The sequence below is a fragment of the Synchiropus splendidus genome, chromosome 7, assembly GCF_027744825.2.
Source record: "Synchiropus splendidus isolate RoL2022-P1 chromosome 7, RoL_Sspl_1.0, whole genome shotgun sequence".
NCBI classification, from domain to species: domain Eukaryota; kingdom Metazoa; phylum Chordata; class Actinopteri; order Syngnathiformes; family Callionymidae; genus Synchiropus; species Synchiropus splendidus.
Window position 1 is genome coordinate 14,498,958 of NC_071340.1, and position 26,919 is coordinate 14,525,876.

Here is a 26,919-nt window from a genome sequence, read left to right on the forward strand (position 1 = left end):
TTCAATGTTTACAGCCACAACATTTGCAGGAAATAGGAGTATTAGGTTTTGTTTAAACTTTGAGGAAAAACAAAAAGACTTGTTCTGATTGACGATATTCATGTGAGCCTAAAGTTGACTTTCCATGTGTTTTTCACGTTTCCATGTCTTAAATTATTTTAATGTCGCTGATTTTCTCACGAACTCTGGCTGATATGTGGACTCATGACCATCAGCCAGTCAATGGTCTCCTCCAGGAAGCGCATGTTGTAGTGGGATGCAATGTTCCGGAACACTGAAATCTGATCTGAGAAGTTCTGTGGAGGAAAAAAACTGGGTGAGTCACTTGAGTGCCGAAGCAGGTTGAAGTCAATAAAAGACGATCCTGAAACAAACCTTTGCTGAGAAAGTCAGATTGAAGTCTCCGGCACATCCACAGTAGAGCGGCATGTTGGCCTCCTTGACTCCCTTACATTTGTTACACGCCTGTAGATGGATGACAGCCAAGTTAAGGGTACAATCCTGAGACTGAGCTTGTTAAAAGTTACTGACCAGGTCCTGCAGGGTATAACTCATCAGCTTCTTCTGCAGCGCTTCAACCAGAGACATTTCAATGGACTCTGTTTCATACTGCGCCTGGCAGTTGGAGCAGAACCACTGAGGCAAGACTGATCCATCCTGGGGCACAAAACAAAACCTCAAAACATAAACTTAAAAAAAAACCTTAAGGTACGTTATTAAGACAAGTATGCATAACATATTTTTTATATTCTTCCCAAAACCTCCTTGCTTTTAAGCGTCAATGTAAAACTGTCTGGTCCCAGACACTCTTTATTCTACAAGTCATCTCTCCATTTACAGTAAGACGACTGCCATGTCTAACCTGTGCCACAGAGGGGTCCTTGCACAGGTCCAGGTCTCTGCAGAAATTGCAGTTGTGGCAGATGACCTCAGGCAGAATGTAGGAATTACAAGGGTCACGGAACTGTGCATCCTCTGAGAACTCTCCCACATCCACGAGGCGCAGCAAGTCTCGCTTCAGCTTGTTCACCTGGTTCACAATGTTGCCATCCAGTGAGAGGACCTGCAGTTTCATTATTAAAAAACAAAAGGTAAAAACAAATTGTAGAGTGTGTACAAGACTACCTGAAATTCAGTCGTGGAGATCTAGCTTACGCCAACAAGCCTGACACCAATAAATAACTGACACCAGTGATACCAACCTGGCAGACATATTTGATGAACTCCAGAGCAGGGTTGTTCAGCATCAAGTGAGACCCTGGCAGGTTTGGGAACATCTCAGAGGGCTGATTCACACTCCTGGTGCCGGTCACTTTCTTCTTGATTTTTTGCGTGATGGTGAAGAAGTTCTGAGTCAGCTCACTGGAGACATACTCCTGGGAGAAGGAGATCATTCCTGCAGAGGTGGAGGGTTTAATAACACAGAGGAGGCAGTCAATACAAATCTGATTTGCTCAAGTGGAACAGGTTCTAAAGTGACTTTAGATAATATGAGGGGGCGTTTGTTTAGGGAATGAAGCACTGGATCTCACCAGGAAGAGCGCTCAGGTCCCCCACAGGCTGCTGGGTGGCCTGGCTCCCTCCACGTCTCTTGACTGGCGTAGCTCCTGGTGTGTTACGTCTCAGCTCCTCCTTCATGCTCTGATACACAGCTGCTATGTAAGCTGTGGCAGGAAACAGAGAATGGAGATTTAGGATGCAATATGAGGTGCAAAACACGTACATATGACAGATCCTGAGAAACGTTACCTGAAACAATCATGAGGAAATACTTCTGACAGGACGCAGTCTGAGGAAGGTACTGCATGATGTTCCAGTTGCTCTCAATCAGTTCCTCCACATCATCTGTCACTTCCTCGTCTTCCTCAACATCAGCTGCATCCTCCTCTTCATCTTCACTGCCTTCCTCCTCTCCTTCCTTTTGGTTTTTCTTCTGCTTTGATCCTTCCTGAGAGAGAATTACAGTGTGACCTTTGCGATCAGGCCAGCTGTTCCATCGATTACTGTTTCAGTTACCTCTCCGTATAAGATGCAGGAGGGTAGTTTGCCCTTCACACCACCAAAGTTTGCTGGGTCCATCCACAGCAGGAACTCCCAGCAACGAGAAAAAGAGATGGACAGAGAGTGGAAGATTTCCTTGGAGTGTATGCTGGTTCCCGAAGAATAAAGGGAGAAGACATCAGGTTTATATAGTGACGCGTACAATAATACAGCAACCCTCGGCTCCAAAAACTGACCTGTTGGTGATGTATTCAACATAACCAATTGCATCTTCAATACGACGTTTCTTGGTGCACAAAATGATCCTGTTGAAGTTTCCGTAGACAACTGTGGACCCGAGACGTTTGAACTCCGCAATCAACCTGTCAACCGAGAACCGAAGTTGCAGTGCATTTTTTTTTTTGCAAAAGTAAATGAATAAAATGTTGTTGCTTGAAAGTGGGTTGGGAAATGCACAAAACCAAAATAATAAAAACATTATTTGTAATAAAAAATCAGTGAATATACAATGATACAATGATAAAATAGTCTCTCTATTTTCACAAGGACCTGAAATTTGCTCATAAGTTTGAGTGGGATACTTCAGCACACAGACAAAAGATTGGCACTGAAGATATGCTTGCATCAGTTCCTGGAGAGATCAACAGCTACTGTAACTTTAAATGATCTCATTACACCTGACTAAATGTTGAATTAGAAAACCGGCAGCTGATCGCCACTCACTGGAGGAAGACCTTCTTCATCATGTTGTGCAGCGTACGGTGCAGCGCTGGGTCGTACAGCAGAGAGCCAGGCGAGCGGAGCCAGCGGTAGAAGTGCATGACCTGGTTATCGGCGTACACGTTGTGGTATTGTGTGATCTCCCTGACCCAGCCCACAACCATGCTCTTTAGGATTCTGCTCAAAATAAGACAACAAATATCAACCTTTCACTTATGATCTTGTCTGTTCTTTAACACCAAGAAAAAAAGCAATGAATGTCTAAAATGTAAAGGAGAGGTTTGGACACCTGAATGTGTTGGAGCACAGAGCGGTCTCGTCATAGCTGGCCAAAGAACAAGAACCCTGGTTTCCTGACACCATGTCCTCCAAAGAAGCCTGCTGGATCACATCAAAACTGACCCCCAGACTTGCTCCGCCCTCCATGTCATTCACATGCTGTGACTGCAGGATGGTGTTCACGGCCAGACTCTGCAGATCCAGCTCCACACACACTGAAAACAATCATGTTTAGCAGAACGTCTCTATGAGTTTACTCGAACTGGTACCTGTAGAATAGCATCCTTGAGCATTGATTTCGATGGATCCTCTGTCATCACTTTCCATAACTAGGCGGCTATCGTCCGCCTCCTTTCCTCCGAGGTCAGGTCTTGCTGTGGGCGAAAGCCACAGCAGGTGGTTGTGTTTTCGGAGATGTCGCGCCAGGAACAAGTCTGAGCCGAAGATGGAAACATCCTGAGGCAGGTTCCCCACCGGGAGATGGTAATACCTGCAATGAGCAGTTCATTGATACAGCTCAATATGATTTGACATTCTATACTCCATAATGGTGAGTTAGAGCCTTTTGATTCCGATTTTGAGTCAATGGAAAACGTCCCATTGCCAGTCAGATCAAATCACATTCACTGCCTATTTGTCAATAAAAAAATAATTTCCATGCATAAAATGTGTCCTTTAGGACCGGGGTCACACCACATTATTTCTGATGATGTAAGAAACTTTTAATGTGAATAGAAGTTTAATTTGATAATGAAAAAGCAGAACAAACAAACAAAAAATCCAAAATTAAACTGTGACATCTTACATCTGACATTGCCTCCTTCACTTAAAGTGAGACGTTCTTACCGGGCCATGTCAAAAGCCTGCGACAGGCAACTGTCCAGATTGAGGTAGTGGCGGATCATTCGCCGTGCACCGTGACGCTGCCAGTCCAGCACGTTGTAGCTGATTTCATCCAGCACATGCACTGGAACGACCGGGAACTCCTCCAGAACTGGCATCCCTGCAGCCAATCGCCGCAGCTCCCAGTTAGACTGTACAGCAATGAGGGTCGGACCGCGGCGCTCATCCTATAACCAGAGAATGTTTGAGCTCTCACTTGAAAGGAAACATTTTCACTGTTTCTTGTCATTTCATACCTTATAGTTGAGCAATATTCGCTGCAGAGCACGATAGATTGCCTTTATATCATTCTCCGCCCGGACTTCAAAGGTGTGTTTCTCTGGTGGAAGGAGCTCCTCAGTGGTCTTCTCCAGGAGACTGGTGCGCTCGGCTGTGTAGACGTTACTGAGGTTCGGCATCTGGTTGCTACGGACCTTCAGAAATATATAAACAAAATTTCGTTTCTAGGATTTCTTTTTCATTCTAGAGCTTCGTGCTGGCTATTTCTGGAACATCTTAGGTTAAAGGGATTCATGGTTGTGTGGTTCTTACAGTGTCGAGGATGAAAACGCTGGCTTTGCGCTGTGAGGGGATGAACAGGCCGAACAAGGCCTTGTGACCCTGACTGTGATGATACAGGTACATGTGTCGGACGCTCCCTGAGAAGGAAACAACTTTTAAAGTTGCACTGGACGTTAAGCATTAAAACAAGAGTCACAGCAGGCGCACCAGGTTCCAGGTAGCTGAACTGAGCCAGTGATCTCATTTCCAAATGGTCAAGATCAAACGTGTCGGCCTCTCGGCCTGCCAGGTCCCTCACAACATGCTTGTTGACCATGCACACACATCCAAGCTGCACCAGTGAGCGAAACAGAAGAGGGACCTGAATTTGGAGAAAGGAAAATAAGTTAGTTTTTTAACTCAAATGTCTAGTTTATCTTATAGAAAATAAGTGTAATTACCTGTGTCTCATAGACCCCTTCAATGTCCGGAGCCGAGAGGTCAGCATTGATCTCGTTGATGTGCTCCTGGTACATGTCCTCTGGCACATTGTACTCATACAGGTAGTACATCATGTTGGAGCGTGGCAGCATGCGGTTCACCTGGATCCAAGAGATTTGTTAAATGCGACCCAAACTTCAGTCGCACATAATGAACGTATGACACACCTTTTTGTACATTGCACCCTCCTCCTGTTTGGGGACTTTCTGGTTGACATAAAAGACTCGGGGAATGTTGAGCTTCATGCAGTGGAGGTCGTTTCCGATCACAGCCCACAGCTTGTACAGTCCAGGGTGACTGGTTTCTGCAATCTGGGAGCATCAACATTATCTTAGACTCAACCATCACCACACCCCAGAGGGATCACACCTCGCTTGATTTTCTGCACCTGCACAATCTGCCACGGCATGTCCAAGATGCTACGGGCTGTTTTTCGGAGGAAGCTTCCGAGGCCAGTGGTTGGCCCGTCCCTGATGACCCCTCCGCCAGTAGGATGGGCTTCTCCATCCAGCAGCCTGCGCTTCTTCTTCCTCTCCTTCCTCTGCCTCAGCTGGAGCTCCCACTTCTTCTTGTGATAACGCAACCACACAAGAATCTCTTCCTGCAACACAAACATTGTTTGAATCATAAAATCCCCAAACATTCAGCTTATAATCCCAACATTCCCAGCAGCACACTCACAAGTCAGTCTGATTCTGTGCAATAACAGCCGTTTTCTCTGAGAAACAGTAGCGTTAACAGTCCTTAAGCTCAGCCTGTCACCACAGTTCTATATAACGGTACTGTTGCCACGTCAACAGCACCTTTTATTAATAACTGGCCACATTTTCAATACACAAATAAAACTATTGAATTGAAATAGCAAGGAATATTGTGTTTGGTTTACCCGTGACGATCCCTGCGGCGGGGGTGGTCCCAGGATTTCCCTCCAGGACTGCGTGAGCTCCATATCCTGAGACTCCGCTTGGCTGTCCTCCCCTTGAGAAGCGCGTTTCCGCTTGGTGCTGATGAGGATGGCAGGCTGCAGAGGCTTCGGTGCCATCCCAAAGTCCTCGATGTCAGCAGGTTGGTTCGCCTCCGCCGGCTGATGAGCCACCTGCATGGAAAACAATGAAACGTGGGTGTCATGAGTACGGCTGTGTCAGCATGTGGGCTGAAGGTCAATGTGACGGGGAAAATGTGTAATAATTTCAGTCACATGTTTGTGTGACTTTAAGGAAACATGAACTGCAAAATGACATTATACTGAGGTTTTGTTTACGTTACGCTGTGTCAGTATTAGATTAACCTAGTTTTAAGTGTTTTAATTTCACACTAGCAGTGTACCCTGGGAGGTCATTGTTGCTAACAGAATCTCCATTTGATCCATGTTTGTTGTCTTGTGATACAATTTCTGTAATCTCTCGGTTTCATTTTTAAAGTTACCAAAGTAAGGTGTTTATTGCATTTACTGTATATCCAAACCAGTCTTTACATTTTATTGTATTTACTCTTTAAAATCCACTTTACAATCCTCAAGTGTTCTATACTGTCAAACAAGATCACCGCACCTGTCTCTTTCCCTCGCTGGTGAACAGCTCGCTGATCTTCTTCTGCTTGTAGATATCGTTCTTCTCCAGGAGTTTCTTGTGCAGCCAGTCAGGATGCCTCACTCTGGGCACTGGATTCTTCACCTGTTCAACAGGAAATCTTCAGTAAAAGTGCGCTGAAAAGACGGAGAAAAACATGTCTTCATATACACCTGTTGAAGAGCAGCGGGGATCGTGATGATCTTCTGGATGGCACTGCCCAGTCTCTCGATGTAGTAACTCCAGTCCAGTATCTGTGAAGGACAAACAAACCTGTCAGTGTGACACAAGCACAAGCAGTTGTGTGGAAAAATTATGGCCTAAACACTCACAGATCTGATGTCAAGGTCGTGTAGGCTCGGCATCTTCAACCACTTGCGGAGGAAATGCTTCTTCACGCTGGATTCTGCTTGGAAAATAGCCAGAGGAATAGCCCTGGTGGGAAGAGACAAAAACTCTGGAGTATAAACGACAAAACTGGGCAGATTTGAGGTTACGCGTTATTACAGAAATCGTGTGGTAACAGTGACTTCAGATATTGGCAGTTATATTACCTCTCTGTGACGGGGGAACCTTCAGGTTTTCTGGAGATAATGTATCGACAGCTCAGACCAGCATCTTTCACCATCTGGTCTCCCAGAAACTCTGCCAGCCTCTTAGCTGTGCTGATGGAAGTCGACTTTTGCTCCCCGTAATCTTCCAGCTTCTTAGACATCGAACGGTTCTCGGAAATCAAATCAAACAGCTCATCATCTGGCATGTTGGCTGCCTGCGAGACGAGAATAAAACATGACCTTCAAGGTCTTAAAAGGGACATGACGATTTCATCTAAGTCAAAGGTCCCCACCTTACTGTACAGCACGTCCAACCAGTAATCTGCCACCTTGGCCACAGAAGCGTACACCTCCTCCAGGGTGGTCCCTTTGAGGAACGCCTCAAACACAGACGACTGAAAGATCTTAATGAGCTGGAGCTCTCCTCTTCTCTTGACCTCGAACCCCTTCAGCTCAGCCAGAGAGCCGTCCTCATTGAACACAGCATATCTGAAACACAGAACGCCTCAGTCTGCTTTGCTCGGCCACTGGAGTTGCCAAACGGCCTCCCATACCTTTTCTTCAGTTTCTTTCCCTCTTCCTTCGAGGCAGGCAGAATCATGGCCAGATACGGACCGTCCACCTCGAAGAAGATGCTGTTCTCAGACCGAGTCTGGTACGTGAGGGAGGCCGGGTCGACCAGCTCGTGGTACTGATCGTTGGTGAAGCCCTCTTTCACCATGATGTTCAACATGGCTCCTGGGTAGGAGATGGTCACTTTGGGTTTCTTCTCGTTCGTGGTCTTCACAACAAAGTTCTCAGGGAAGGTGTTTGGAAGGACACACCAGATTCCATCAGTGTCCAACTCCAGTGGTCTCCTGCATCACAGACAGATACAATATGTAATTATATGGTATAATACAGAGTAACAGCTATATAATAAACGACTTGTTCCTCTTCCAATTCTACTTCCTGTCTTCTTGTGCTATAAAGCTTTAAAATGGCCTTTACTTCTCTTCTGTGTTACCCTTGTCTGCACTCTCTTCTTCACCTCCCTTGTCCATTACTGACCACAAACCTCATTAATACAACAGACCAGACAGACAACATGACTTCATAGTTACCCAATCTGTTCAATGAGCTCTCTGGCTTGTGTAATGATGTTGGCTCCGGTGTAACACACAATGCCTGCCATCTCCATGGAGTACCAGCGCGCCCTAGTGGAGAAAGAAATCGACAAAACAAATAAAAATAACAAAGGAAAAAAAAGCATTGACAGGAAATCTCATAAAAAAGGAGAAGCCGTACCCCTTTCTCATAACATATCCGTAGAAAGAGTTGAGGATACACTTGTGAGCCAGCTGAAGAGACTCATAAAGGATCTCCATGTTCTTACAGCGCTTCACCTCAGCAGCGTCACCACAATCTTGAGCTGCTGATAATTTCTTCTTCCAAACCTAAGGCACATAAACAACTTTAGAAATAAGGGCATCATTTATAGACAAAAGTGACTATGGAGGTAGTAATGACAATGGCATGAGATCATGTTGTCATGTTCCAACATCAAGAGCTCTTGAAGGCCTGTTACCTTGTGCAGTCCTTTAAACTCGTACCGCCGATCCCTGAAAGCTCTCACAGTATCTACGTAGAAGGAGTTCTCTCTCTGACAGATGGTGGTGACTCGCTCCTCCAGGCGCGTGACGTGGGTCTTCTTATAGGCCTTCTTGCAATAGTCTGACAACAAAGACCCATTAAAAATGGATAAAATATCTAACCTGAACAATAAACGTATATAATTTTATCCACCTGCCAGTCGTTTCTTCTCATGTTTGGCCTGTTCCTCTCGGTTCAGACTATGAAAAGCCCTTGGTGGACCATTGGGGAAAAATGGAGGGAACTTCTCAGACTCAAGCTGCTGCTGGATTCGATGGAACTCACTGCGACTGGCGGGCACTGATACACGAAAAAAGGTAGAGAGTTTTGGCATAACCAGCCATTTAGAATTTAATCTCGTTCTCGCAAACACCCACTTATTTCCCCTCTCCACTGCCAGGCCATTCTCCTCTGACATTTGGCACCAGGTTTGTTGAAATCGCAGGCAGCACAGGTAGCTTCATCGACCATGGCAGATGGCTGAAAATGAAGAATCCATTAGTCCCAATAACTCAAGTATCTTATGAGGAGCACAACTTACCACAATGCATCATCAAAAGTGCACTACTTTACATGCATTTGACCTCTATTTTGGTTTCAATGCTGATCCAGTCTTGGATGTGTCTGATGAGTATTGCTTAATAGCAATGTATTTTTTATATTATATTACTTAAGGAAGAACATACGTGAACATTTGCCTATTGTGCTTGATAATAGAAAAGTACTTTCTGTCTATGGAAGACAAACACGTCTAGTTGGTAGATCCTTATCCAAAAAATATGTTTTATAAGCTTATTCTGGTTTGAAATGACAGTGATGCACTATAACAAAAAAAAAAAAAAAAAAAAAAAAGGAGTCTGAGCTTCTACAAATCAACAAAGTTGGATTACTGTTACACACTGCACTGTTTACTATCCATTTCTTAATAGGTTCATGCTTACTTAATGTTATTTTCAACCTTATTGATTTTACTGTATGTAACTACTATAACCAAACTTTGTTCTATGATTGACATGACCTAGCAATTTCCCATTTTGGGATAAACAGAGTAAATAAATGTAAATAAGATTAAATGTAAATAAGATTAAATCAAATCTTATTTACAGTTTTAATTCAAACATACATTCTTCATCAAGTACATAATGTAAAATTGTCAGCCGTTTGAGTGAAGCGGCATTCAATATTCAAGTTTATTATCTGAAATTAAGATCATTTTGAGCATCAAGTTTTTGATTTTAAGTGTAAATACCATATGTTTGCTCTTAAAAGAGGCAGGTTATACAGGGACATAATGTTATTTATACGATGTACTGAACCACACAATTCAAATTTATATTTCTTTCAATTAGTGATCAGTGGTCATTGGTTTACCTGCAGGCGGTTGGTGAGGATGATATTGGGGTACATGGCCCCGACATCCAGATGGTAGATGAGAGGACATTCAATCCTGTTTGGAACTTCTTTCAGAGACGTCAGCTTGTCCTTGATTTCATCACAAACCTAGAAATAGACACAAAAGTCACACAAAATAGATTACATTCAACAAAAAAGAAGGAGAAGAGTTGCAAACATACATCATTGAAGTTGGTGACTTGCTCCAGGGGGATGTTCTCCTCTTCCTCAATAGCATGACGCATTGTTCTCTCGACTCGTTGAAGCAGAAAGTCAAATGCTGCTGGGTTCTGTGACAAAAGGAAGCACAGGCTATTGGTCGGCAGTTCAACAGCACTGTTATAACTAGCAACTCTACCATTTTGAAACGACAGGGGATGTCACTGCGGAACACTCCAGACTCGAGCGCCTCCACATGGCCACCCACATACGTCTCAGAGTCCATGACGTGGCCATCGTCGGTCAGTTTATTAAAAACCTGCTCCTGCTTGTTGGGGAAGACGATGTTTGCGTGGAAGGCCTGAACCATCAACAAAGCTTCACACAGAGTGCCAGAGCCTTTGCGGAGGACCTTTCAAGAGAGTCAATATACGTTTGATCAAAAAATATCCAGGAATTCAACATGCTGCTTTTCACTTTGGAGACAAACCTCGTCAGGCTCCATGGGGATGATGGTGCAGAGCGCGAAGATGAAGGGATGAACATATTTCATGTAGAGGTAATACGTGGCCACAGCGTCTGACACAGAGTATGTTGCTAAAGTCTACCAGAGGAAACACATCTTAAAAACAGGCCTCTTCATGATTTGAGGGTTCAGAGTCACACCTGAGGCTCCTCTGTAGCCATGCGACACATCTCTTCTGGATCCAACTCAACCGGGTCATAGCCCAGTTTAGCTTTAGCAGCTGCCTTCAGATTATGACTCCCCACCGGAAGATAGCTGTCTCTCTTCACCCACCTAGTCCAGCACCAAACGCATTTTAGTGACCTTAAAGCTTTCCAGGAGAATCAACATAGATATCAGTGTTGTATAGACCTCAAACAGTCCATGTGGATGGCCTGACTGGACTTGTATTCCCCCTGGTTGTCCTTTTGGAATCCAATCTCACGGTGCATGCTCAGTCCATGCAGGGAAGCTCTTGTCTCAACAAAAGGCCTAGATTTCATTATAAGATGGAGAAAATCAGCTTTATAAAATATAGTTCAGAAAACCCCCAGAAACAAATAAAAAGACTGGCGGAGAGTATATATGTCTCAGCAGCTCACCAATCAAAGAAGTCGCCGTTGTATGTGACAAAGATGTTGGGCTTTGTCTCTTGCACGTGATCAAACCACCTCTGAATGAGAGCCGCCTGACAGACAGACAAACAGAAAACAGTTGATTTTGGGACGTTCTCAGCGGTTTGCTTTGTGTACTAACCTCATCATCCTCATTGAAAATTGTAAAAGGCCCATCATATTCAGGTTTGGGAGTGAACTCAAAATCCTCAATGTTTTCAGAGACAATCTCTCTGTTGGTGATCAGGTAGCCCTGAAAATGAATATCATGAGTAAAATCTGAAAATATAGAATCAACATCTAAAGAAAAATGCGACTCACTTGACCATCAATCATGTAGGAAATCATCATGATCTGATCAGTCTCTGCATCAGGAAACTTCAGAGGGAGTTTGGTGGTCTCGATGTCAAAAGCCAGGACCACAGGATCCTAAAAAGAAACGTGTTTAAATGAGAAGATGAACATCTCAACAAGTTAAGGGGGAAAATATAAAGCTTCATACAGGTCTCTCCACGAGATCATCTCTTCTCACGATCTCTGGTGGGTAGGAACTGCCTCTGTACCGCACATTGTACCAGTGAGCCTGGAAAACAGACAATGGTGGATCATACAAAATATTTAAAGGTTAAAGATGTGTTTTTGAACAGGCACTTACCACATGAATCTTGAGATCGATGGAGACGCGCACATGGTAGGGAACGTCATACTCCCTCATGTCCACAATGTTGTCCAACTGGTCAGCGATGCTTTTCAATGTCCCGTCTTCTTCTGCTGTCATCACACTGCCTCCTGACAGAGCGCTGAAAATAGTAATAATAATGATTTGTTTGTTGTAGTGTTAATTTGTAAAATAGTCTTTTGTAATTCAACCACTAAATTTCCAGATATAAAGATTTTACCTTGACAACATTGACGTGTACGCATCGTTGGACTGCTCCTTCTCTCTGTTCTTTCGAACTGCTGGAGAAATCTCTCGCTTTACTTTCATGAGATCGTCCACGGTGTTGAATGACAGTTTGATGTAGCCCCTCTTCAGGCCGACGAGGTGGTTTGGCTGCAAGAAAGATTAAAAGCAATGTGTTGAAACTGTGAAGCAACAGAGAAAATAAACTGTCTTCTGGGAAAAGAATTATCTCACCAGGTCCAGGTCCTCTTTCGGCACAACTTCGAGCTTTGCCACTTTCCCTTGGAACTTCTTTGACAGATACGAGATGACTTCTCTCTCGCAGCTCTATAACCAGCGTGCATGAGTCTCTGCTATGATTTTTACACTTCATTTCATTGTCATTTGAGGGACTTACCTTCTTTGTGGCAATATAAAAATACGGCTTGAAAGGTAGTGCCACCTGCAGGCAGAGAACAAATGTCATAATACAGCAGGGCGCTGACATGAGTGCTGCTACACACCTTAAATCTGTTTCCATCCTCCTGAATGAAGTAGTAATCCACTGCACTGATCATTCTTTTGTCTTCATCTAAGATCTCTGTCTGAAGGCACAAGCAAATGACATCGAGCAGGTTAAAAGCACTGTAAATGAGGGACACAATCGTGCTCAGCAACTTTGTTAGTTAACAGTTTAGGTGTGAACACTAACTGGATGCATATTGATGAGCCAGCCAGTTTTCTCTCCCGGCTCCTTCTGCCGATCGAAGCCGAAGCGAGCGTCCATCTCGTCAGTGAACTGGCTTCGCTCCAGCCGCTTAAGCGCGGACATCCCTGACCCATCGTCTCTGATAAAAAAAACACACAGTTTCAAGTCCTTGCTATATACGAATCATCTCAAACAGCATGTGACATGTTAGCAAGGCAACGTCAACTCACTGGTTGTCCTGGTCTCCAGACTGACCTCGGTCCGACTTGTACCGCCCGCTGTTTTGCAAAACCATTTTTCGATATGAAAAAGAAGGTTTGGATATTATGTCAAACGTTTTAAACCGGCATTTAGAGAGAGAAAGAGCTGAATCGACTCCTCTGTTCTCCTTCTCTGATGTCAGACCGCTTCTGTTTTCCTATTTTGGCGCGTTCCTGCAGTTCCCGCGAGAAGAGCACGATCATAGATTGCATATTTGTTAGGTGCATCACTCTGCAGTCCTCTGTTCTGCCACCATACTTTTTTTTTTTGCGAATTTCAGGATCGTTCCGCGAAATATAACGAGTTTGTTGTCATAATCTTCATATATTTGTACTGTGTTTTTCTCTTCAATTTGTAAAAAAACATTTGCTTAATTAATTACTGCGGCTGCTTCTTCTCCGCACAGCAACGGAACGGGGAGCTTATGTGTCAAACAAAAGGCCTGCGGGCCAAATCCGGCCCTGGCATCAACCCTAGACTTCCAGAGCTGAATGTGCAGATTGTCTTGAAATAAGATCTTTTAGTAATTTTACGCTGACCTTAAACACATATCATATTGCATTGTGATGCAGTATAAGAGGCATCAATGCAATGTTTCTGCTTCAGTATTTAGATGACTACAGGTGAAAATGCACCAAATATATTGAAGAAGGATGCAAAGGAAACATGCCTGTCCTACATATAAAAGCCTGTTAGCCTCACAGTTGATTCTACGAATTTGAGTTCATTTAAAAGGGTAAAGAGAGCGATACGTCCACATACGATCTTCGTCGGGGAGTCCAGCAGCGGGGCGGAGCTCCATGTGAGCACAGCACATGTTTACTATCCAGGGAAGAGGTGGAGGGTTGAGCTGGGGGGCGCACAGACACTGGACCTGGTAGGTGACATTCGTAGCTGTTGTCATAAGCGCTTATGTTAAAACACTTGTACGACGCAGTTTGTGGGGGAAAAAACTCATTTTAACGAGCCTTACTGCTCCCCGCGACCTGCAGCCATGTTTGTTTTGTAGAAACAAGTTATGGATATGAGTGTTGTGCAGACAGCTAGCTGGCTAGCTCACTGGGACACGACTGCTTAACATATTTTGGGAGTTCTGTAGCAGTTCTGTAGCTTTTTATATTGAATAACAACTGCACATGACTATCGATATTTTGTTTACCTTACCATCTGATGATGTACGACTTTGTTTTGATGTAATTCTGTGCAGTTTTATTACGCTATTTAGCCCAAATGTGCAGAATCATCATCATCATCAAAGGATACATTCTTTTTTATATTTCGTTTTGTTCACTGCTTTGAACGCATTTCTATCTTAAACTGATTTATGTACTTAACTTTTTGGGATATCTAAGCCCCCCACAAACATCCATTTTTGTTGCGTATTGGAAGTGCACACATCCATTCATTAGCAGGTTGCTCTAATTTAGGCACCATATATGTGACCACATCATCCCTCCAGCAATCCCTCAGCTGACCTTTGCTCCACATGAAGCGTCCACTCTTGGCTCTAATGTCAGCTGTTACAGACAAGCTGTTTACTTCAGGCCGACACAAATATAGCTGCACCTCTATTGACATTATCAATGAAACGTTAACCTCATGATTGTTCAGGTTTTTTTGTGCCTGCGATGTAGTTTTAAAGCCCAAACCAGTTAATATGAAATGCTATGTGTGTGTTTTAATAGTGATTTCTTTTGTTGTTTATTACATTTCATATAAGGAAAAAATAGCCCAAAGTGACTGTACTTCACTCAGAAGCGTGGTTCTGACATCAGGCTCCACAGCCGACTATTTTTGAGTATTTGAAGCAATGGAATGTTGCTTAGATTCAACGTATTCATACTGTTTATTAAATTAATTAGATAGGATAGATAGAACAAACTATGAAATACTGTTTTCACTTCATGATTTATATTTAGTTGTGTTTCTTTTATTTTTTCCAGATCTCTTTTAAATAGAAGAAGAATTTCCATATTTAGATATCAAACAAGACTTAAAACGACACAACTAAAGCAGAAAATTGCTCATGCACAAAACTCACTCATTGACTCATTGAGTAAATACATGTTTATTGTGAGTATTAAAGGACTACATATGTATCTTTGGAAAGTGATGAATTGTCATGTGCTAGGTAGCTGTAGAATTTGTCATGTGGTTCATTTATTTAAAAAAATGAAGTCATTCAGAGATTATTTCTAATTCATTTCCATCTACTGTTTTGGGGTCATGGGAGTCGGAACCTATCCCCACTTCCTTGGGGTGCAGTCAGTGACATGCTAGATAGCTCGCCAGTACATCACAGAGACAACCACACACACACACAGTCACACCTATGGAAAATGTTCCATAAAACACTACACAGGCTCTTTATGTGCACAATTATTTTTTTGGTATTACATTAGTAGTTGACATCATGTATGATGCAGCTCCTTAGGTTTAGCTTACCCAAGATGTGTTTGTGTAAAAATGTCAACAATAAAATCAGTTTATAACTTTTGTTGCTTATCTTTCTTTCATTAATTTTGACAAACGTTAAGAAGGAAATTGTTTTAGGGATGTTATTCACTTGGCTATGAAAATGTGTGCTCTTCACGTTTTATGTGGATGGCTGTTTTCTCTGTTAGTGGTTGAATGAAGAGTTCAGTCACAGTAGAAAGTGGAATGTGGATGCCACTTGATCACTGGCCTTTCCAGGACCACATTGATATACCTGATATCCCTCTGTCAGGATGCCGGTGAACGGGAAATGGGGCATTTCAAATGATATTGTCAGCAAAAACTGCTAAAAATAATGTTCACTTATTATTATTTTTCTTCTTCTCTGCTTTCACTCTTGTGAAAATGGTCCACCTCTCATCTGGCTGTTTTGTTCTTTTTCAGTCTCAGCAGGATGTCTGTGAATGCTCGCATTTGCTGTTTGGGGATTTATCCTTTGTGTTTTGTTGATATTGTGGAGAAGTAATCGCAAGACTTTGGCTATGCCTGAGAAAGGAGAGGAATCTCCACCTGGCTGCAGTCCCGCTGCAGACCAGTGGGACGAGCCTCATCCTCACCCCCCTCCACCAGACCAACATTCCCTGTCAAGACATGAACCTACCTCAAAGCCCAATAACGTGAACCGTCCTGAAGCCAGCCAGCAGGCCTCCTCGGAGAGGAGCTCAGAGACCAAACTGCCTGACACCCAGAAACCTTCCACATCCACTGTGCCAATGGTCAAATCAGGACCTGGGTCAAGGGAGAAGCTCAAATTCATTCTTGGGGCATCAGAAGATAATTCTTCAGATGAGGAGCCTTTGACAGCCAAGCCTCCGAGTGGTTCTTCTCAAACAGCGACGTCTACTGTCAGACCCCCGCCTCAGCAAATTGCAGCACCGCCACCCAGCTCCTCAGGCATCAAGTAAGATCATATTTCATTCATTTACTTAACGTGTTGGATGTTTACTCAGTTGGCACTTTACGCTCTGTTGAAAATCCCAGTTCGTACACTCTCCTCCTGGTTGATGTGAAAGTTATTTCAGCGATAATAAAATTAGAATCAAGTGAGTTGGAGTTAAATGCACATCCACACCAGTTGCATACCTCGGTGCTGCTATTTTCCTGTCTTCACAATCACCTGACCTCAATGAGTTGACCTGTGTTGTTGTTACATGCTGCGCACCACTGACTCTATTATTGGAGCATGAGCTCCTGCCAGTGACTTTGAGTGCTATAACTTAAGGTTGATATTGGTGAACTGGAAAATAACAAGAGCTTGTTTGGGTGTGTTGTTTATCTTTATCAGTTTTTGATCATATCTAACTGGGCTATTGGAGTCATCATGTTCAGGAGAATGGTAAGAAACGCCATCATATTTAGAGATATTTTTGGGCCCAGCGTGAGTTTCTCCTGTGTCTCTTCACAGATTTTTGTCTTTCTAAAGCCCACAATTTTGAGCCACAATAACATTATCCCACGCACTATAAAAATATTAATACATTTGTTGTGGCAGTCACCCTGTGTTTGTCTACATGAGTGAGTTTTTGGGGTTGTTTAATATGTTGTAATATGGTTGTTCAGTTTTAATTCTCTACAGAGTAGCAGTCACAGTGTCATTTTAAACAGTAAAGTCCACACCATTTATATGTCTATTTATTGTGACACCTTTCGTTAGAAAAGAAAGTGGCAACTCAGTCAGTGATATTTGAGATTATACTATTCCTATTTGGCATCAAGATACACAACTTCATCACCACTACTCGAATTATACTTTTGCTTTCCCTTCTGTCTGCATCAATTTTCTTCCTGTTGTTGTCTTCAGATAATTTTAAAATCTGTGCTTGCTAGAAAACTGTGTCAAACCGCTTAAATACTGTTGTCCTCATAGGTCACAACCACATTGGAGTTTGTGTGGCTTTTGGTTTATGTGCTTGAAATTAGAATTGAACTTGGGAACAGGGACAAATAAATTATGACATTATATTCTTAAAATATATTATTTGACTGTATAACAGAACTATGGGTAAAACATGTAATTATTCTTATGATGACATTTATTTCAAGGTTTAGGGACTTATTTAGGAACAAAACACCGGTAAAGTGAGTATTGTCAATGAAAGAATCTAGTTTAATTTAACATTTGTATATAACTACTAATCACTTTCCAGGGAAGAAAAACAAACAGTAGTTATATTTCAGTCTTTATTTCTACCTAAAAATAATACATGACCTACTTAAAGTATTCACTTGGTAATGAATGATGAAAAAGTAAAAAATAATTAGCATTTTTCCTTTGACCTCATACATGCTGCATAAATAAAGGCCAAGGGCTACATGTGGCCCCCGGGCCGCACTTTGCCCACCATTGCTATATAGGCTTACTTTTATTTTTAAGAACTACTGCTATTTCTTTTGTTTTTTTGGGGGTGCTAAAAATGCGGTATGCGGTTACTTACAATGGGACATGCACACATTCAGTCACTGGGAACTTGCTTGTTGGCACACTTGACCTTGAACATACAGGGAAATCTAAACGATCCACCGTCATGCTTTATACGGCATCTTCATGGAGGAACAAGCCAACTTATTCTATTTTGAATAAAGAATTGGGTCATGTTTAATGTTGATCCATATTCAGATACCTTCCATGTCTTTGGCTGAACAAGTTTCTCATGCTTTTGCTGCTGCCCTGTGTTTACAACATGTGAAAGCAGCAGTTGGAGCCTGTGCCAAAAAGGGTGGAGAGAAAGGCGGGGTGGCCAGAGAGGAAGCATTTTGTTTTGACTTTAGAGTACATTTTCTCTGCTGCAGATCATAAGATCATGAAAGGAGTTAAGGCATGGAAGAAAAAGTTTTTTCAAGTCTGAACTAGTTGCCAAATCTGCAATGGTTGTTCCCCTGAGGAGTCGATCTCTGTGGAGTGTGCCTGAAAGCCTTCCATACTCAGCTATGCTTTAACAACACAACGTGCACAATGGCTTGGTCTGCGCGGTAGACGCATGTTGGTGATGTTTATGAGCTTGAAGACTGGCTTCTTCACATGGACGGCGTTATGTAAGTGTGTTGGAACGTGTGAAATGTGTGTGAACTCAGACTGAAGAAGGATCTCTGCAGTGATGATAAGTCAAGTCTTGGATTAAAGGTCGTAGTTCTTATCTGTGGAAAATGAGTAAAAATTGAAAAGAACTGTTGCATTATCCAGGGTTGAAGCCACCCTTGCCTCATAGGTAAGTGCTCGAGGGAGACCCTGCACCGGTTGGCAGTCTATTAACTGCCACAAATAGAAAACCAAGTCAGGGGCTTCGATTGTCATCTTGGCAAATAAAGATTTTCCTTTCATCTCAACAAATCGTCTTGCTTTGTCTTGTAATACAGGTTGTATTTGAAGGTGCTAATTTATAAGAAGTCAGGAGGTTATAGCAGTCTAACATACTGCAACATTGTCCAGCACTTTTCCGATGACCGAGTGGATGTAGTAATTCAGTTGAAGTGCATTGAATTTGATCTAAGAGCTATGGTTTACTCTCAAAGTAGCATCATAAGAGAAGCAATATTTGGTTTCTGTCAGTGATTCTGGTTTCTTTGGGACAAGACTGGGAATAAAGCATGTTACGCAAGCGTTTATTTAAGACTCGCTATTAAGTCTAACTAATGCAAATTTTGTTATTTATATTATCTATTTTGTTTTAAATATTTTGAAAAAAGGTTTGTGGACTTGCAACATTCAGCAGTTTAGTTGTCTATGGCTGCCTATTTCAGTAGTTGTGTTTCATGGGAAGATAAGGTCGGACATAAATGGGCTGGTCCACTGAAGGGTGTCTGTACTAGCAGACTGAACTTTGACTGGGTTTTTGATTTTCAGAGTCAAGTACTGATAGCTGGTGCTATTTACAACGGTCTTCGCCAGCTGTGAACATTTAACTTTGTCTGAGACGCAACAGATTTCTGAGATGATTTAATGGGCTTTCCCTGCCGTTTGTGAATATGTGGTAATCTCATTGCTCCAGGCCTAGCATGTCCGGTCCTCACCTGGTGAAAAAAGGACGGGAACACCGAAAGATGGATCTCCACAGGGACTTCACCGTTGCTTCGCCTGCAGAGTTTGTGACCCGCTTTGGTGGCAACCGAGTCATTGAAAAAGTAAGTGTAAAATTTAACACTAAAGAGTCGCTACAGAATCAGGAAGGATTTAAAAAATATTTCTGAATTGAACAACTTTTCCAGGTGCTGATCGCAAACAATGGTATTGCTGCAGTCAAATGTATGCGCTCTATCCGACGCTGGTCCTACGAAATGTTTCGCAATGAGAGGACAATTCGCTTTGTGGTCATGGTGACCCCGGAAGACTTGAAAGCCAATGCAGGTCAGATTGAAATGTATTATTACACTTTATTTCTCACTTACACTGACTCAATGTTGGTGAGAGATTTCAGAAATTACATGGAGACTGACTCATGAAACAAAACAATGTTCTAAACTTGAATCATGAAGTCCTCACATCTTTTATTTACATTAAGGTGCTCAAAATGCACAGTTTTCGCCTGCGTGTCCATTCCGACACCACAGCTGGTCTCAGCTGCTGCTTCTCGTCTCCGGTCCTCCAGGTGATGGGCTCTGTGGGCGGAGTTGCGGACACGCAGGTGTAACCAGCTCATTTGCAGTGCCTGCAATTTCATCGGTTTGATGTGATGAGGCTCAATATTTTGTCAGCCTGTCACTCTTTAGCCTGCAAATATCCATATATTAGTTGTGCAGGCTTCAGACTGTGAGGAAAAAGTAGCGGCTTATTGTTCGGAAATTACAGTAGTCATCTGTTGGAGACTGTGGTGCAGAGAAGTCTTGTTCCCAAAGAGAGAGGATGAAGCTGTTGAGCTTTGGGGATTATTTCTAAATGTTTTTGACAAATCTTGCTTGGGGAAAAAAAGTCACTACCATCTTCAGACAGAATAACTTTTTTGGGTTTCTGTTAGAATACATCAAGATGGCTGACCACTATGTACCAGTTCCGGGTGGGGCCAATAACAACAACTATGCCAATGTTGAGCTGATTGTGGACATCGCCAAAAGAATCCCAGTGCAGGTGAACTTTAACAACTGAACTCTGGATGTGCTCTTTGACTGATGGACTTGACTGATCATTGACAGTTCATTTATCACCTTTGACAGGCTGTGTGGGCTGGTTGGGGTCATGCTTCAGAAAACCCCAAATTGCCTGACTTGTTAAGTAAAGCTGGGATTTCATTTTTAGGTACACCAGTCCTAACAGTTTAATTCTAGTTGCTTAACTTGTCCCACAACCATTGTGATTCAGTAACATGATGATTCCCTGCTCAGGGCCGCCCAGCAAGGCCATGTGGGCTCTGGGGGATAAAGTGGCATCATCCATCGTGGCCCAGAGCGCAGACATTCCCACGCTACCTTGGAGTGGATCAGGTACTGCTCCTTCTCTCCTTTTCACTTGTATAATCGGTGTAGCTCCTGATGCAACTTAGACCAGTCAGAAGGAAGTATGTTCAAGCTAAGGAGGTGGATAGAAGCTCTATGGCAGCTGTGTAACCGCTTCTGTAACTTCTTTGTGAGTGAAAGAGGAAAGCAAAGTCTTTATTTGGACTATTTTACATGGTACTCTGAAAAGAGGGAATCTCAAACTAAGCCACTGATGACTAGGTTGATTTGTTTGTTATTGATGCATGTGGCTGAAATAGATTCTCGTCCACAATGACCGCCATCTCTGTTAACATTAGCGTCAGAAATGCAGACCTTTGATAGCTGTCAAAGGTGAAAGGAGCATGAGTCAGATGGAGTACCAGATAGAGGTGAAAAGCCTGAGGAACCTCAACTCATTAAACATAGTCAATATCTCAAAGGCAATATGAGGGTAGTGTTCTTGTGGTGATGGCTGGTAAAAAAAGAGAGAAATGTTGGAGTTTGCTGCATAAATTAATCCAGACTTCAGCCATAAATGCTAAGAAAGATGGTGGCACACAGCTCAAACTCCCAGGTGCTGGAGTGGATGTTACTGGTTATAAATGATCACACCAATGTCTTCGCCACTTTTATTAGTCAGAACTGCAGAAGGCTTTTGTAATTTCATTTCTGTTGTTCAGCTCACGCAGAGATTTGTTCATGTGTTGTTAGAGGTAACTAAAATTTTCTGACCCACTGTGATGTGCAGGGCTGAAAATTGACTGGACAGATGAAGATCAAATGCTGGGCCACGTGATCAGTGTTCCACCAGAGATCTACTCTAAAGGCTGCGTCCATGATGTGGAGGATGGGCTCAAGGTGAGAAGTATTTTACATTCTCACCCGACGCCCCCTTGGTTTGCTCCGCCTCGCTCTGTTCTTTACATTGCTTGTATTCTTAGAATCATGCCTGTGCACGTCTGAGCAATTTCTGTCTTCCCTTGCTCGCAGGAAGTCAGTGAACACGACAAGAAAATAAATTCTAATGTCACATACAGACAAAATTGTGATAAAGTTAAGATCATATTGTGGGTCAAACACCATTAGAGGCAAAATCTTATTAACAGCTATTTTGTTGACTGATGTATTGGTGAGAATTTGACACTAAAATGACAGTTCCTTTTTTCTTTGCAGGGAGCTGAAAAAATTGGCTACCCAGTTGTCATAAAGGCGTCCGAGGGTGGAGGTGGAAAAGGCATCCGAAAAGTAGAAAGCGCTGATGATTTTCCAAGCTCTTTCAGACAGGTACAAATGTTCCCACTGCTCATCCTTCTGCAGATTAGTTAAGATCCCTCTTCTTCATGACAAACATTCTCAAACATCCTTCATTGTGATCAGGTTCAGACGGAGGTTCCTGGCTCGCCCATTTTTATCATGCAGCTGGCCCAACATGCCCGACACTTGGAGGTTCAGATCCTGGCTGACCAGTACGGCAACGCTATCTCACTTTTTGGACGTGATTGTTCCATACAAAGGAGGCATCAGAAGATCATAGAGGAGGCTCCGGCCACTATTGCTGCGCCCTCTACCTTTGAGCAAATGGAGCAGGTGTTTTTTTTTCTGGGATATGACTTTAACTTATGCTAAATTTTAGGCCTCAATATGAATCTCAAAATACCGTAATTCTCGTTTCATAGTATGTGTAAATATATTGTATTTATAGTTGTTTATATTGACTCAGATCAGAAAGCAGGGTCATCCGATGTTCTTATAACAGGAGCAGGGATGTGACAAAACTTAATTTAGGCCATGTGAAAAAAGCAACTTATCTAAACTGCTGACTTGGGAGCTTTGATAAATCAACTGTCTAAGCAATCATGTCATTATTTTAGCTCAAAGTGGGGCCACATGTCAAATCAGTTAAGGTTAAGAGGCATGGAGGGTTTGTTTTTTTCAAAGCAGGGCAAATTCCCCTAAGTGGCAAGTCGATATCCTTTGGAGCCATAGATCATAAAATGTAATAAACAAAAACATTGCAGACTAGATACTCTCCATAAGCCCAGCTGTTTTTATGAGCTAAAGTCCTTGTTCTTCTGCTTAAAAGAATACAAACCAACAATGAACAACTCTTTGTCCAGTATGCAGTGAAACTGGCCAAGATGGTCGGCTATGTGAGCGCAGGAACTGTGGAGTATCTCTTCTCAGAGGATGGAAGTTTCCATTTCCTGGAGTTGAATCCTCGTCTTCAGGTGGAGCATCCGTGCACAGAGATGATTGGAGACGTGAATCTCCCTGCTGCACAGCTTCAGGTAAGTGTTGTAAGCTGCTGCACTGAGCTAATGTCAATATTGATCTTCTAATCCAGTCTCTGATCGCTGACAGATTGCCATGGGTATTCCTCTGCTGAGGATCAAGGACATCCGCATGCTGTATGGAGAAACTCCGTGGGGAGACTCCTTCATTAACTTTGAAAACCCAGACTGCATGCCCAGCCCGAGGGGGCACGTCATTGCTGCTCGCATCACCAGCGAAAACCCAGATGAGGTACTGTTGGTGTTTTTGATTTGTATGATCTCTCTGTGTTTCCTCCAGAATTTTGTATGGACACTTATCATTGTCTACTCAACACTTTTCCTCCATGCAACATTGACAGGGCTTCAAACCCAGCTCCGGCACCGTGCAGGAGTTGAACTTCCGCAGCAGTAAGAATGTCTGGGGTTACTTCAGTGTTGGAGCCACTGGTGGCCTGCATGAGTTCGCGGACTCACAGTTTGGACACTGTTTCTCCTGGGGGGAGAATCGTGAGGAAGCCATATCGTGAGTCCTAGCTCTGATCTTGTCAGGGTATCTGATCTTTTGCAATTATATTGGCGGCAAAGCTTACCGTCAGCAGCCCCTTGAGCAACCTCACTCAATATCAGTGCAAATTTCGTAACAGCTGATGTTTCAGTCAACACTGCATTATTTCCATAACACTTTGTGTTACGAATTAGTATTCAGCATGAAGTCATTTGTGCTGTTGTGCTGTTTCAGGAACATGGTAGTGGCTATGAAGGAGCTGTCAATCAGAGGGGACTTCAGAACCACAGTAGAGTATCTCATTAAGTTGCTGGAGACTGAAAGCTTCAGAAACAATGACATCGACACCGGCTGGCTGGACCACCTTATAGCAGAAAAAGTGCAGGTAAGAGAGATCACAGAGGTCGAAATAAGAAGCGGTAGAAATGGTGACCTACTACTTTATATTCAGGCGGAAAGACCCGACACCATGCTTGGTATTGTTTGTGGAGCTTTGCATGTTGCTGATGCAAACTTCAGAAAGAGTATGTCGGATTTTCTGCATTCACTGGAACGGTAAGTGCACATCGATGAAATCACATTTATATTTCAATCCTTGAATGCATCTCCTCCTCACACAGAGGCCAGGTCATGCCTGCTGCCAGTCTCCTCAACTGTGTTAGTGTGGACCTCATTTATGAAGGTGTCAAATTCTGTCTGAAGGTAACTGTGCTAGACACTGCTCTTAGCTCCAGTCATGCTGTTTGGATCATTCAGTCTGTACTGGTACCAGGTGGCTCGACAATCCCCCACTACGTATGTTGTCATGATGAACGGCTCAGACATTGAGATAGATGTCCACCGGCTGAGCGATGGCGGTCTTCTACTGTCCTATGATGGCAGCAGCCACACCACCTACATGAAGGAGGAGGTGGACAGGTGGGAGCTCTTAACTCTGAATGTCAATAGAACGCATTTTGATTTCACCTTTTCTTTGCAGCTACCGCATCACAGTTGGAAACAAGACCTGTATATTTGAAAAAGAAAAAGACCCGACTGTTCTAAGATCCCCGTCCGCTGGCAAACTCCTGCAGTATGTTATTGAGGATGGATGCCACGTATTTGCTGGGGACACATATGCAGAGATAGAGGTGACGCTTCACATCTGCCATCTTTTCATTTATGATTTGAATGCTCTAAATAAAAGACTGGATGTGACGTTTGCTCAGGTGATGAAGATGGTGATGACTCTGACGGTGCAGCAGTCGGGTTGTATTCATTTTGTCAAGCGACCTGGTGCAGTTCTGCAGTCCGGCTGCGTGGTGGCGCACATGGAGCTAGATGACCCCAGCAGTATTCATAAGGTGAGGTGACACAGGTAATGTCTCTATCCTAAGCCCTCATCAGTTTAATCGGATGAGCCATACGACGTAGCACTGCTGTGTCTCACACACGCACACTGTCTGAATACTTGAGAACTTGCATTGAATGGTGCATCTGCTCCTGTGATCTTTGCTTGTTGGCAATGTCTATAAAATAAATGCTGATTTCAAAAAGGGACACAAGAGGTTAAATGACAAACAATTGCAGTTGAGAAGCATCGATCATTTTGTAACTCACTATGCTGTTCTTAACACGTTCCCCTCTCTGTTTCTGCATAATTCGAATCAAATGAGCAGCTCTAGAGCATTTTCCAAATCTTTGAAAGCATTTTGGACCTTAGAGAGACAGAAAAAAGAAGCATTGCATGTTCTTCTTTAACTTGTACCTAATTAAAAATAACTAAATATCACAGTCAGTCTGGTTGTTCGAGAGTTCGTTTACACTTTTAGGAGCATTGCTACCGTCCAGTGTTGAGTTGGTGATGATCTTATAATGGGCATCATGCATGTAATGCCTTGACTAGTAACGAAAGCTGAACACTTTCTTTACATCTTATTATACAATTAGAGAAGTGCTGTTCTGTCTATATGTGCCGACAACACAGTAGCATGATCACTTGCTTTATGAATAAAAACTGGCTACCACAACAACTCTCAATTGAAGACATTTTTAGACTGCTGAAAACCTCAAAGTTTCCTTTTCTCCGTGGTGTAGGTGGAGCTCAACACAGCCACACTACCTCCGCAGCAGCCTCTCCCCATCATCGGGGAAAAGCTCCACCAAATTTTCCACTGTGTCCTGGAAAACTTGATTAAAGTCATGGACGGTTATTGTCTGGAGGAGCCCTACTTCAGCACCAAGGTACATCACATCCAGGACCACTCGCCCTGCTCATCACATTTGAATTGTTTTATCATGTCTGTCTGCAGTTAAAACGGTGGGTAGCAACACTCATGAAGACCCTCAGGGACCCCTCTCTTCCACTGCTGGAGCTGCAGGAGATAATGACGAGTGTGGCAGGTCGAATTCCTCCAAGTGTTGAGAAAGACATCCGGAAAGTTATGGCTCAGTACGCGAGCAACATCACCTCTGTGCTCTGCCAGTTTCCCAGTCAGAGGGTGAGATCCAGATACCTGTGTTTTTATGTCTGTATGTATGTTTGCAAGCCTGTGTTAAAACGTGTCTACTTTGTATGGGTCCAGATTGCAAATATCCTTGACAGCCATGCAGCCACGCTCCAGAGAAAGGCCGACCGGGAGGTGTTTTTTATCAACACCCAGAGTATCGTTCAGCTGGTGCAGCGGTGAGCGTCTTTATTGTTTGCGGGTTGAGTTTTTTAATGGACATGTTTGACTACATTTGCACCAGGTACCGCAGTGGAATCCGTGGTTACATGAAGTCTGTGGTTCTGGACCTGCTAAAGCGGTACTTGCAGGTTGAGGCCCAGTTTCAGCAAGGTGAATTTCAGAAGCTTGTTGAAAAGAGAACACAAGCTACAGGTTTGCTGCATTTATCTTTTTCACTTGTTTCCAACAGCTCACTATGATAAATGTGTCATCAACCTGAGAGAGCAACACAAGCCCGACATGAGTCCGGTGCTGGAGTACATCTTCTCTCATGCACAAGTCCCCAAGAAGAACATCCTGGTCACAATGCTCATAGTAAGAGTTTTTCCGTTGTCTCGCTAATCTCATCCTATTCAAGTTATTTTAATAT

At 43.1% G+C, this 26,919-nt stretch overlaps 2 protein-coding genes across 6 annotated transcripts in view; one reads left to right on the forward strand and one right to left on the reverse strand.

Moving 5' to 3' along the window:
• pole (polymerase (DNA directed), epsilon) lies at nucleotides 1-14,333 on the reverse strand. 2 transcript variants are annotated; one of them, XM_053869605.1, is made up of 49 exons: nucleotides 14,321-14,333; nucleotides 13,131-13,178; nucleotides 12,904-13,039; nucleotides 12,716-12,796; nucleotides 12,610-12,654; nucleotides 12,447-12,539; nucleotides 12,208-12,362; nucleotides 11,964-12,108; nucleotides 11,811-11,891; nucleotides 11,630-11,737; nucleotides 11,451-11,561; nucleotides 11,297-11,382; nucleotides 11,067-11,186; nucleotides 10,856-10,988; nucleotides 10,680-10,793; nucleotides 10,389-10,601; nucleotides 10,213-10,320; nucleotides 10,010-10,138; nucleotides 9,016-9,118; nucleotides 8,792-8,938; nucleotides 8,574-8,719; nucleotides 8,294-8,442; nucleotides 8,110-8,202; nucleotides 7,561-7,863; nucleotides 7,300-7,495; nucleotides 7,007-7,221; nucleotides 6,785-6,887; nucleotides 6,626-6,706; nucleotides 6,435-6,557; nucleotides 5,771-5,980; nucleotides 5,273-5,485; nucleotides 5,052-5,195; nucleotides 4,845-4,985; nucleotides 4,612-4,765; nucleotides 4,435-4,541; nucleotides 4,140-4,316; nucleotides 3,847-4,070; nucleotides 3,270-3,490; nucleotides 3,011-3,215; nucleotides 2,725-2,898; nucleotides 2,238-2,363; nucleotides 2,017-2,149; nucleotides 1,750-1,948; nucleotides 1,533-1,664; nucleotides 1,203-1,396; nucleotides 863-1,063; nucleotides 532-657; nucleotides 376-465; nucleotides 1-296 (listed from the first exon to the last, which is right to left on the reverse strand). In XM_053869605.1, exons 1-49 carry the CDS (start codon nucleotides 14,326-14,328, stop codon nucleotides 177-179), a joined length of 6,864 nt encoding a protein of 2,287 aa, XP_053725580.1. In that variant the 5' UTR covers nucleotides 14,329-14,333; the 3' UTR covers nucleotides 1-176. The 2 variants fall into 2 exon arrangements, with proteins under 2 accessions (XP_053725580.1, XP_053725579.1); XM_053869604.1 differs by lacking the exon at nucleotides 14,321-14,333 and having other exon boundaries at nucleotides 13,131-13,313.
• acacb (acetyl-CoA carboxylase beta) overlaps nucleotides 13,972-26,919 on the forward strand; it is a 22,864-nt gene continuing 9,916 nt past the window's right edge. For all 4 annotated transcript variants that reach the window (XR_008415510.1, XR_008415511.1, XM_053869601.1 and 1 more), the window contains exons 1-24: nucleotides 13,972-14,038; nucleotides 16,042-16,558; nucleotides 19,644-19,776; nucleotides 19,861-19,999; nucleotides 20,607-20,716; nucleotides 20,803-20,884; nucleotides 20,971-21,069; nucleotides 21,812-21,921; nucleotides 22,237-22,347; nucleotides 22,441-22,650; nucleotides 23,181-23,351; nucleotides 23,425-23,586; nucleotides 23,696-23,859; nucleotides 24,076-24,226; nucleotides 24,293-24,396; nucleotides 24,462-24,543; nucleotides 24,614-24,759; nucleotides 24,821-24,971; nucleotides 25,050-25,184; nucleotides 25,918-26,064; nucleotides 26,133-26,321; nucleotides 26,406-26,506; nucleotides 26,572-26,660; nucleotides 26,740-26,864. Coding sequence is in view for 2 of the 4 variants with exons in the window: in XM_053869601.1 (XP_053725576.1) it covers nucleotides 16,062-16,558; nucleotides 19,644-19,776; nucleotides 19,861-19,999; nucleotides 20,607-20,716; nucleotides 20,803-20,884; nucleotides 20,971-21,069; nucleotides 21,812-21,921; nucleotides 22,237-22,347; nucleotides 22,441-22,650; nucleotides 23,181-23,351; nucleotides 23,425-23,586; nucleotides 23,696-23,859; nucleotides 24,076-24,226; nucleotides 24,293-24,396; nucleotides 24,462-24,543; nucleotides 24,614-24,759; nucleotides 24,821-24,971; nucleotides 25,050-25,184; nucleotides 25,918-26,064; nucleotides 26,133-26,321; nucleotides 26,406-26,506; nucleotides 26,572-26,660; nucleotides 26,740-26,864 (3,408 nt within the window). In the remaining 2 variants the exon portion in view is untranslated. The remainder of the gene's footprint in view (nucleotides 14,039-16,041; nucleotides 16,559-19,643; nucleotides 19,777-19,860; nucleotides 20,000-20,606; nucleotides 20,717-20,802; nucleotides 20,885-20,970; nucleotides 21,070-21,811; nucleotides 21,922-22,236; nucleotides 22,348-22,440; nucleotides 22,651-23,180; nucleotides 23,352-23,424; nucleotides 23,587-23,695; nucleotides 23,860-24,075; nucleotides 24,227-24,292; nucleotides 24,397-24,461; nucleotides 24,544-24,613; nucleotides 24,760-24,820; nucleotides 24,972-25,049; nucleotides 25,185-25,917; nucleotides 26,065-26,132; nucleotides 26,322-26,405; nucleotides 26,507-26,571; nucleotides 26,661-26,739; nucleotides 26,865-26,919) is intronic.